The 12,195-nt window shown below is 41.7% G+C and overlaps 1 protein-coding gene across 21 annotated transcripts in view; it reads left to right on the forward strand.

Annotated features, from left to right (window-relative positions):
• Nucleotides 1-12,195, forward strand: part of Unc80 (unc-80, NALCN activator) — a 231,236-nt gene that overhangs the window by 196,200 nt on the left and 22,841 nt on the right. For 18 of the 21 annotated variants that reach the window (XM_017321274.2, XM_011238547.3, XM_011238544.2 and 15 more), the window contains 5 exons: nucleotides 4,982-5,182; nucleotides 7,472-7,595; nucleotides 8,543-8,668; nucleotides 9,873-9,996; nucleotides 10,773-10,979. In XM_017321274.2, the coding sequence (XP_017176763.1) occupies nucleotides 4,982-5,182; nucleotides 7,472-7,595; nucleotides 8,543-8,668; nucleotides 9,873-9,996; nucleotides 10,773-10,979 (782 nt within the window). The remainder of the gene's footprint in view (nucleotides 1-4,981; nucleotides 5,183-7,471; nucleotides 7,596-8,542; nucleotides 8,669-9,872; nucleotides 9,997-10,772; nucleotides 10,980-12,195) is intronic. The other 3 variants (XM_017321275.2, XM_011238545.2, XM_017321267.2) reach the window with 1 other exon arrangement.

Here is a 12,195-nt window from a genome sequence, read left to right on the forward strand (position 1 = left end):
ACTCCACACAAAACCAGAGACAGTGAAACTTATAGAGGAGAAAGTGGGGAAAAGCCTTGAAGATATGGGTACAGGGGAAAAATTCCTGAATAGAACAGCAATGGCTTGTGCTATAAGGTGGAGAATTGACAAATGGGACTTTCTGTAAGGCAAAGGACACCATCAATAATACAAAAAGGCCAACAACAGACTGGGAAAGGATCTTTACCTATCCTAAATCAGATAGGGAACTAGTACCTAATATATATAAAGAACTGAAAAGGGTGGACTCCAGAATATCAGATAACCCCATTAAAAAATGGGGCTCAGAGCTAAACAAAGAATTCTTACCTGAGGAATACCGAATGGCTGAGAAGCACCTGAAAAAATGTTCAGCATCCTTAATCATCAGGGAAATGCAAATCAAAACAGCCCTGAGATTCTATCTCATGCCAGTCAGAATGGCTAAGATAAAAAATTCAGGTGACAGTAGATGCTGGCGAGGATGTGGAGAAAGAGGAACACTCATCCATTGCTGGTGGGATTGCAAGCTTGTACAACCACTGTGGAAATCAGTCTGGCGGTTCCTCAGAAAATTGGACATAGTACTACCAGAGGATCCTGCAATACCTCTCCTGGGCATATATCCAGAAGATGTCCCAACCGGTAAGAAGGACACATGCTCCACTATGTTCATAGCAGCCTTATTTATAATAGCCAGAAGCTGGAAAGAACCCAGATGCCCCTCAACAGAGAAATGGATACAGAAAATGTGGCACATTTACACAATGAAGTACTACTCAGCTATTAAAAAGAATGAATTTATGAAATTCCTAGGCAAATGGATTGACCTGGAGGGCATCATCCTGAGTGAGGTAACCCAATCACAAAAGAACTTACATGATATGTACTCACTGATAAGTGGATATTATCCCAGAAACTTAGAATACCCAAGATACAAGATACAAAGCACAGGAAACTCAAGAAGAACAAAGACCAAAGTGTGGACACTTTGCCCCTTCTTAGAATTGGGAACAAAACTCCCATGAAGGGAGTTACAGAGACAAAGTTTGGAGCTGAGACAAAAGGATGGACCATCTACAGACTACCATACCCGGGGATCCATCCCATAATCAGCCGCCAAACGCTGACACCATTGCATACACTAGCAAGATTTTGCTGAAAGGACCCTGATATAGCTGTCTCTTGTGAGACTATGCCGGGGCCTAGCAAACATAGAAGTGGATGCTCACAGTCAGCTATTGGATGGATCACAGGGCCCCCAATGGAGGAGCTAGAGAAAGTATCCAAGGAGCTAAAGGGATCTGCAATCCTATAGGTGGAACAACAATATGTACTAACCAGTACCCCTCTGGAGCTCATGTCTCTAGCTGCATATGTATCAGAAGATGGCCTAGCCGGCCATCAGTGGAAAGAGAGGCCCATTGGTCGTGCAAACTTTATATTCCTCAGTACAGGGAGGGGAATGCCAGGGCCAAGAAGTGGGAGTGAGTGGGTAAGGGAGTGGGGGGGGGGTATAGGGGTCTTTTGGGATAGTATTGGAAATGTAAATGAGGAAAATACCAAATAAAAAATTAAAAAGAAAAACAAAAGACATAGACTATTTTGCTGCATACAGGAAACCCACCTGAGGGACAAAGACAGACACTACCTGAGAGTAAAAGGCTGGAAAACAATTTTCCAAGCAAATGATTCCAAGAAACAAGCGGGAGTATGCATTCTAATATCGAATAAAATTGACTCCCAACCCAAAGTTATCAAAAAAGACAATGAGGGGCACTTCATACTCATCAAAGGTAAAATCTTCCAAGATCAACTCTCTATTCTATCTATGCTCCAAATGCAAGGCATCCACATTCATTAAAGGAACTTAAGTAAAGCTCAAAGCACACAATAATAGTGGGAGACTTTAACGCCCCACTCCTATCAATGGACAGATGCTGGAGACAGAAACTAATAGAAGTTATGAAACAACATTTTACTCTAAAACAAAAGGATATACCTTCTTCTCAACACCTCATGGTACCTTCTCCAAAACTGACAAGATAATCAGTCACAAAACAGGCCTTAATAGATACAAAAATATTGAAATAATCCCATGCATCCTATCAGATCACCATGAACTAAAGCTGATCTTCAATATCAATATAAATAATAGAAAGCCCACATACACATGGAAGCTGAACAACACTCTACTCAATGATTACTTGGTCAAGGAAGAAATAAAGGAAGAAATTAAAGACTTTTTAGAGTTTAATGAAAATGAAGCCACAACATAACCGAACATATGGACACAATGAAAAGGCCTTAGAGAAAAACTCATAGCTCTGACTGCTGCCAAAAAGAAACTAGAGAGAGCATACACTAGCAGCTTGACAGCACACCTAAAAGCTCTAGAACAAAAGGAAGCAAATTCATCCAAGAGGAGTAGACGGCAGGAAATAATCTAACTCAGGGCTGAAATCAACCAAGTAGAAACAAAAAGAAATATCCGAAGAATCAACCAAACCAGGAGGTGGTTCTTTGAGAAAATCAACAAGATAGATAAACCTTTAGCCAAACTAACTAGAGGGCACATGGACAGTATCCTATAAAAAAATCAGAAATGAAAAGGGAGACATAAGTACAGAACCTGAGGATCTCCAAAGTGTCATCAGATCCTACTACAAAAGGCTATACTGAGCAAAACTGGAAAACCTGTATGAAATAGAGTATTTTCTAGACAGATACGAAGTACCAAAGTTAAATCTGGATCAGATTAACAATCAATGGAATAGAAATGAAGACCCAGAAATGAACCCACACACCTATGGTCACTTGATCTTTGACAAAGGAACTAAAACCATCCAGTAGAAAAGAGACAATATTTTCAACAAATCGTGCTGGCACAACTGGCAATTATCATGTAGAAAAATGCGAATTGATCCATTCTTATCTCCTTGTAAAAGGCTCAAGTCTAAGTGGATCAAGGAACTCCACATAAAACCAGAGACACTGAAACGTATAGAGGAGAAAGTGGGGAAAAGTCTTGAAGATATGGGCACGGAAAAAATTCCTGAACAGAACAGCAATGACTTGTGCTATAAGGTTGAGAATTAACAGATTGGACCTCATAAAATTGCAAAGCTTCTGTAAGTCAAAAGACACTGTGAATAAGACAAAAAGGCCACCATCATATGGGGAAAGAATCTTTACCAATCCTAAATCTGATAGGGGGCTAATATCCAATATATACAAAGAACTCAAGAAGCTGGACTCTGGCAAACCAAACAACCCTATTTAAAAATGGAGTACAGAGCTAAACAAAGATTTCTCAACTGAGGAATACAGAATGGCTGAGAAGCACCTGAAAAAATGTTCAACATCCTTAATCATCAGGGAAATGCAAATCAAAACAGCCCTGAGATTCCACCTCACACCAGTCAGAATAGCTAAGATCAAAAATTCAGGTGGCAGCAGATGCTGGCAAGGATGTGGAGAAAGAGGAACACTCCTCCATTGCTGGTGGGATTGCAAGCTGGTATAACCACTCTGGAAATCAGTTTGGCTGTTCCTCAGAAAATTGGACATTGTACTACCAGAAGATCCAGCAATACCTCTCCTGGGCATATACCCAGAAGATGTTCCAAATTGTAATAAGGACACATGCTCCACAATATTCATAGCAGCCTTATTTATAATAGCCAGAAGCTGGAAAGAACCCAGATGTCCCTCAATTGAAGAATGGATACAGAAAATGTGGTACATTTACACAATGGAGTAATTCAGCTATTAAAAACAATAACTTTATAAAATTCTTAGGCTAATGGATGGATCTGCAGGATATCATCCTAAGTGAGATAACCCAATCACAAAAGAACACACATGATATGTACTCACTGATAAGTGGATATTAGCCCAGAAACTTAGAATACCCAAGGTACAATTTGCAAAACACATGAAACTCAAGAAGAAGGAAGACCAAAGTGTGGATACTTTGTTTCTTCTCAGAATGGGGTACAAAATACCCATGGAAGGAGTTACAGAGACAAAGTTCACAGCAGAGCCTGAAGGAAGAACCATCCAGAGTTTGTTCCACTTGAGGATCCACCCCATAAACAACCACCAAACCCCGTCACTAGGCAGATGCCAATAAGAGCCTGCTGACAAGAGCCTGATATAGCTGTCTCCTGTGAGGCTCTGCCAGTGCCTGGCAAATACAGAAGTGGATGCTCACAGTTATCCATTGGAGTGAGCACAAGGTCCCCAATGAAGGTGCCAGAGAAATACCCACAGAGCTGAAGGGGACTGAAGCCTCATAAGAGGAACATCAATATGAACTAACCAGTACCCCCAGAGCTCCTTGGAACTATACCACCATCAAAGAAAACACATGGTAGAACTTGTGGCTCTAGCTATATGTGTAGAAGTGGATGGCTTCATTGGTCATCAATGGGAGGAAAGGCACTTGGTCCTGTGAAGACTCTATGCCCCAGTGTAGGGGAATGCCAGGACTAGGAAAGGAAGTGGGTGGGTTGGGGAACAGGAGGAGGAGAGAGAGGATAGGGGATTTTTGAGGGGAAACTAGGAAAGGAGATAACATTTGAAATGTAAATAAAGAAAATATCTAATAAAAAAAGAATATTAAATTCAAGATCAATCCAAGCTGTACAGCAAGTTCAAGGCTAATCTGGGTAGCATAAGACCTGTCACACACAAAAAGAAGTGGCGTTCTATAGATACATTTGACCTGTCCATAATCTTTCTAAGTTGTCTTCATGTCTACTCTCTGAAATATCCCGTGATTTTGCATAACTATGCATGTACACATATGATTATGTTGATATATCTAAAAGGTGAGGGATTAGGATGTTGGGAGAATTTTTTTAGTTAGGAAGTTGATACATTGATTAGCATGAGGTGATCAGCATGACACTGTGTAGAAATAGCCCCACTGTGGTGGTTTTTGCTTTTGGTTTCATTATTTCTCAAATGATTTTAGGCTGGCAGAAATTGCACACTCCCTCCTGAAGCTGGCACCATATGACACCCAGACAATGGAGAGCCGAGGCCTTCGGCGCTACATCATGGAGATGCTCCCCATTACTGATTGGTCAGCAGAGGCTGTGAGGCCAGCTCTTATCCTCATTCTAAAGAGACTGGATAGAATGTTCAACAAAATCCATAAGATGCCCACCTTGAGGTGAGAAGGCTTCCTGCTTAGTTATGACAGAGTACTGGGTTAGAAATTGGCCATTTTGAACACATTAGGCCAATCTGAGGTTAATCCAGTGAGTCCAATGTATTCAGGTGGTATTTGTTCATAGATAACTGGGAATATAAATTCCCCAATAACCATACTTGTTTTTGAGGAAATTGTATTTCTTTGGGGATGTATGTATTCATCTTGAAGAAGTGTCTTTCCATTTCTTAGAGAGCTCTTCATCTGACACAATGATGAAATCCAATTAGAACTCATAACCTTGATCCATTTTGAAGTAAGACAGAGGATGCCTTCCAAATACCCAGCACAACATAAAAAGGAAACATTAATTTGATGCTACAAGTACTACATTTAATATAATTATCAAATTTGGGTTCATGGAAATTTAGAAAAATTCAGGTTTTTATAGTTATCAGCCAAACTTTAAACATTAAAAGGTCTGAAAACAAAGCCAAACGTTCACCTTATTCAGTGGAGTTGTAAATTAACACAGTTACAGCCTGGAGATCTCCTGGAGGCCTGTGACATCCCCATCCACCTCCCAGTTGTGCTGATGCCTCTTCACTAGCCGATCTGGCAATGTGAACTAAGTTTGGAAACTATAGTCATAGAGAGAAGATGCTACAGCTCACAGCCCCACTCAATGGAAATCTCAAATTCAGATGAATGAAAGAGCTTCAACCACTTTTAAAAACTAAACTCAAAATCAATGCAACTTTGCCACAGATTGTGGTACATAAGGTTCATGTTTTACAGACATTAGCCAGCACTCTAAACATGTATGCCACTATGAAGTCGCAGAAAACCAGAATTGAACTGTTATCAGGCTACCTCCTAAGAGCTGGTTCTTATATCATTTTGTACCATGGTGATGGATATCATGACACTATATCAAGGTCACTTGTTTCAGTGGCATGAAGATGCCTGGGTTTTGTTTTGTTTTGTTTAAGATTTATTTATTTATCTTATTTATGAGTACACTGTAGCTGTCTTCAAACACACCAGAAGAGGGCATCGGACTCCATTACAAATGGTTGTGAGCCCCGATGTGGTTGTTGGGAATTGAACTCGGGACCTCTGGAAGAGCACTCAGTGCTCTTACCCACTGAGCCATCTCTGCAGCCTGAGAGGCCTGTTTTTAAGCACGATTTAAAAAAAAAAATAGTCCCTTTAGAACATTTGCATCTACTGGTAAACAGCTGATCAAAGATTTATCAATGTCTTATGCTCATGTGTCAAAATGAATTCTCTCTCTTAAGTACTTTGACATCTAAGGATGTTAAAGATCTCCATAAAATGGCTCATTTGTCATATAGTAAACCAGTTATACATGGCATAGCTCCCCAAAAGAATTTTTTGATTAATGTATACTTTTGGTCAGCTATGGAAACTTTTTCTGAGAAGCACGATGTAATATACAGTTTGTTTTTAATTTCTTCGTGTGACCTAAGTTCAACACACTGCTGACCTGTGTGTTACCTGGGTGCTTCTGGCATCCAGGATATCAGTGCTTCCTCATTTGGGATACATCTCCACTCTTTCATTGTACAGGATACAGTTTCATAGCAGGTGTAGGCTTAGAAATAATTTTCAAATCAGCAAAGCCCAGCCTGCTTAATTTGGAGTTCTGGAGACTGAGACAGGCACAGAATAGATGCATTTTTAAGACAGAAGAGTCCTGTGTTAATCTGGTTGAATTGTGTGCTCTACCAACTGTACTACCATAGAAAATAATCCGAGATCATTTCCCAGAAGTCAATGAGAAATTTTTAGACTATTTTCCTCAAATGTCATCTTTTGACAGGACTTGTGCCATACAAATCCCACGGATAGGGTGGTGTGAAAGTTGTAGGTACCAAGAACAGTCTAATAAGTAGATCTCGGAACTGCAGCTAGGAGCAGATTTATTCTATTAGGAGATGTCTCACATCTCCTGAGACAATAGCATAGAAACCCTCTCAAAAATGGCATCGGGGACCTTAAAATATGACCCATTCATCATCTCTGCTTTTTTTCTTCAATAGATTTTGTCTCATTAGTCGGTGGGGCAGGACTGTGCCTCTGCTGCGTTTTCAGTACCTTCTTCCCCTCCCAGTGTGCTCTGTACTTTTGGAAGAACATGGGTAAACGCCATCCCTTGGGAAGCACTCTGTTGTCTCAGACACATGTCCTGTCTTAGTCGATGTCCGGATCACTGTCTCGTTCACTTGTCTCAGACTGTCTCCAGAAGGGAGCCAGGCTGCTAATGGCTCCTATATTGTATTCCAGGCGACAGGTTGAATGGGAGCCTGCCAGCAGTTTGATTGAAGGGGTTTGTTTGACACTTCAGAGGCAGCCAATCATATCCTTCCTGCCTCACCTTAGGTCACTGATCAATGTCTGTGTCAATCTGGTGAGTAGCCACGTGGCAATCTTCTGAAACTTTGCACAGTTTTAACTCTGCTATTGATTTCTCTAAACTGAAGATTTACAGGTCAACCACTTTGTGCCCCTTACCTACCTATGAACACCGACGGCTCAGGTGACACTCAAAACCCTGAGGTTCATTTCAAGGTGGTACGTGGGAGATGCAGGGGCCCATCCCTGCCCAGGCGGGATGTTGGGGTGCTGCTTCCCATGCACTACTTTGACAATCACCTCAAAGTTGCGTTGAGAGTTGAGGGCTGCCAGTTGGAGAGTGGGGTGGTGGAGTCTGCACAATTGGCTAGGGGTTGAGACAGTTTGGGGAGGAGAAACACAAAAGAAGGCTTTTCTTTCTTTCTTTTTCTTTCTTTCTTTTTTTTTTTAAGGGCCAAATAATACCATGAGTTGGCCAGACTAGGATTTATACAAAGAAAAATTATCTTTACTGTTTTTGTAATATCTAGAGTCTGGTCCTGACAAGGTTTTGTCCAATGTGTGAAAACCATGCTAGAGCATATCACCCAGTAGGATCAGCTGCTTAACTAGTTTGGCCACAAATGTGTAGTTGGAATGCCTAGTTTAGTGCACATAGAGCTGTGACCATCATCATTGATATCAGTATTTGCTCCACCAAGGATTGTGGACGGCATCACCTTGAACCCACCAGTAAGTGTGCAGTCTCCCAATTATCCATCTCTCATTACCTACATAGTTAGCCATAAACAACATTCTACAAAACCTTGGTTGAATCCAGTATAAAGAGTGACCTGACTCCAGACATTACCTGCCCCAAAGGGCACAGAGAAAGAAGAGACTGAGAATGACATGCCCGACCTTCAATTTGTTACTCTTATTACTAGAGAATGAGACTCCTTTATTACAGTTGCATGAAATTGCAATGGTCAAGGCTAGTCATGTGCTCTGTTTGTATTTCAGGTGATGGGAGTGGTAGGACCTTCCAGTGTTGCGGATGGATTACCCCTTCTTCATCTCAGCCCTTATCTCTCACCACCTCTGCCCTTCAGCACAGCTGTTGTCCGGCTTGTAGCATTGCAGATACAGGTGTGACTGCCTTACCTGTTTGTCACGCTCATTGAGTTGCCGGTGGAGGCACCACGTCATCGTGGTGCTCTCTCTCTCTCTCTCTTTCTGCAAAGGCTGGGCAAAATCTGTGAAACCGAAGTGGGAACACCTCCAAACACTGATGGGTTTGGAGCTTCAGCCCTGAGCATGGCCCTAAGTTGTGCTTCTGTAATTCTTCTTGAGATCTCAAAAATAGCAGAGTCATTTAGTCCTGGCACAGCCACAGGAACCACTGTGGTCGTGGGAGCTGTGTGCAAACTAATGGCGTATGGGTAATCAGCTCACAATTGTTAATCAAAAGAGGCAACAGTATTCAAAATCTGGTTTAAGATTATTTTCAGAAAGAATTACAGTATGAAATTCTTTCACACGTTACTACCAGACTTTGAATACCTTTATTTTCTTTAATGATTGTGGGTTGAATATTATTTTAAGCAAAGTGCAAGTGCACACACACACACACACACACACACACACACACACACACACCACTATCCCACTTTAACAACAAAGGTACAAATTCCCAACTCCCCTAACTGTTTCTCTGTGTCACCCAGTTCCAAAGCTCTGATCAATGGAAAAAATACACTGGCTATAAATGGGTAATTTATAATGATAACTATAGTTATCATTATAATTATAATGGTCTAGAAATCATGGCTTCTTACCATCCAGAAAATGGGAGATGTTCAAAGAATGTAAAGAACGGTGGCTACTGCACAGAAGGGAAAAGATGACATTCTAACTTTTACCTTAATAGCCTGTTTCCAAAAATCACTTATTTCTTCCTTTTATGCTTCCTGGCTTGAAGAAGCCAAGGCAGGGGTCAAGGAATTTTTAAATAACCCCCAAGTGGAGAAATGCTAAGTTGTCACTTTCTCCATTTTCCTTGGTAAACACATAGAGAAAAATTATTGGGGGAAATGAGGTGAGTCTAGTATCAAACTTCTTCACTTACTGTTTAAGCCATTACCGTCTTTTTTGGAATGTAGCTCTGTTATTTGAAGCCAATGATAAATCATCGTGTGGGGCCAACTCCTTATGGCACAAACACAACACGTGAACTCATAGTTTACAGGTACAGCCAGCGGGGAGGCACCTTTGCCGACACTGTAGAAACAAATGTATACAGTGGGCACAGTGGTCAGTTAATCTTCTTTTTTTTTCTATTATTGCTGCACAGGCTTTAAAAGAAGATTTTCCTTTAAGCCATGTGATCTCCCCATTCACCAATCAAGAGCGAAGGGAGGGGATGCTTTTAAATCTGCTCATCCCATTTGTGCTCACAGTAGGATCTGGAAGCAAAGGTCTGATTAACTTAACTAAAGGAAGCCTATTGTTGTTGTTGTGTTTTCTAACTACCAGTATGCTGTTTCTATTCTTCCTTTTCCCCAGGAAAGTCATCAGCTGAATTGGATCCAAATGGTTTTAACTGGGCGTTGATTTGGGAAATAGTTTTATTTGGTTTAGCTGACCCGGGACAAGAATTTCTCTTAGAAAAAAAACAAAAAACAAAAAACAAAAAACAAAAAACAAAAAACAAAAAACAAACAAACAAAAAAAACCATCCTATTTAAAATGATTTTAATACCATAGAGAGCAGAAGGACATTGTTTCACTTATGTTACGGAAATGTTAATTAGTTCAAGTACAGTGCACTGAGAATTGACAGGTGCCTGAACTTTACAACAGCCACTGTTGTTAGCAGAGATCCTGCAGCTGTGGGCTATCAATATGTTCTCTTTACTTTTCCTTCTTAAGGGAGCCTTTCTTTTAGGAAAAATGTATCTCAAATGTAAACAGTACACTCTAAGTATTTGCCAATAGAAAAGAGAATGAGCTGGTAAGCAGGGGATCGAGTTAGCGATTCAAGTGCTTGGACGCCAGCTACGGCGACCCTTGGGTGCCACCAATGCTGTGCTGTGTGTGGAAGAAAGCTTACAGTATGTGGTGGTGGGAAATACCCACACTCCTAGGTGTTCTGGTTTCAAACTGGAAGAAGTTGCATTGGTCAGTAAATAACAAGGAAGGTCTGCCTTGTGATTGTTACTTTTTCCCCTTCCTCTTCCACAATGCACTTCAGATAGCCCGTGGCTGGAGCAGCCCGAGGTACAGCTACTGCTGCAGACTGTCATTAATGTGCTCCTGCCCCCTCGGATCATCAGCACATCCAGGAGCAAGAACTTCATGCTGGAGAGCTCCCCAGCACACTGCTCTACCCCCGGGGATGCAGGCAAAGACTTGCGCAAGGAAGGGCTGGCTGAGTCCACCAGCCAGGCAGCATATTTAGGTAGGTCTTTTTCCTCTGTCTCCTCTCCTCTTTTTCTCTCCCATGGATTCATCTTGGCTCAGAAGGTACGTAAAGAAGCCACTTGAGCAAGAAACACTCTTGCCTGGATGGTTTACTTCAGTAAATATATGTCAAAAAGCCAAAGAGTACTTTTTTTTTTTTTTTTTTTTTGGTTTTTCAAGACAGGGTTTCTCTGTGTAGCCCTGGCTGTCCTGGAACCCACTCTGTAGACCAGGCTGGCCTTGACTTTCTTTTTTAATTATGTTTTGAATTTCATTTTATTTTTCATCTCAAATGCAAATGACAGTTTCTCCTTCCTCCTCTCCTTCCAGTCCCTCTCTCACACCTCCCATTTTCCTCTCCCCACATCCACTCCTCCTCTGTTTCTCTTCAGAAAAGGACCAGACTCAATGGATAACAACTGGCCATGTTGCAGGAAGACTAGGGACCTCCTTTTCTATTAAGGATAGACAAAGCAACCCAGGAGGGAGAAAGGGTCCCAAAGGCAAGCAATAGAGTCAAAGACAGCGCTGGTTCCCACTGTTGGGAGTCCCACGTGAAGACCAAGCTGCACTCTGTAACATATGTGCCAAGGGCATATATCAGTCCCATGCATGCTCCTTGGTTGGAGGTTCAGTATCTGTGGGCCCCTGTAGATTAGAATGGTTGATTCCATTGGTTTTCTTATGGTGCCCTTGACCCCTCTGGCTCCTAAAATCCTTCCTCCCCCCCTCTTCAACAGGATTCCCTGAGCTTTGCCGAATGGCCATGGGTATCTGCATCTGTTTCCATCAGTACTGGGTGAAGCCTCTCTGATGACCGTTGGGCTAGACATCACTCTATGAGTATAGTGGAATATGGTTAGGAATCATTACATTGACTTGTTTTGTTTTGCCAGTCATGTTTGGTTCTATCCTAGGTCTCTGGGTTATCCAGTCTCTGGCTTCTGGACATCCAGGTAGTGTCAGAAGTAGGCTCCCACTCATGGCATGGATCTCAAGCTGGGCCAGTGCTTGGTGGTTGGCCATTACTACAATTTCTGTGCCACCTTTGCCACAGCAAATCTTGTAGGCAGGACAAATTATAGGTCAAAGGTTTTGTGGCTGGGTTTGCGTCCAATCCCTCCACTGGAAGTCTTGCCTGGTTACAGGAGATGGCTGGTCCAGAATCACTCTGAAATTTAGCAACTGCTATAAGGTAGTATATACTGTGGTTC

The sequence above is a fragment of the Mus musculus genome, chromosome 1 (genome assembly GCF_000001635.26).
Source record: "Mus musculus strain C57BL/6J chromosome 1, GRCm38.p6 C57BL/6J".
NCBI classification, from domain to species: Eukaryota; Metazoa; Chordata; class Mammalia; order Rodentia; family Muridae; genus Mus; species Mus musculus.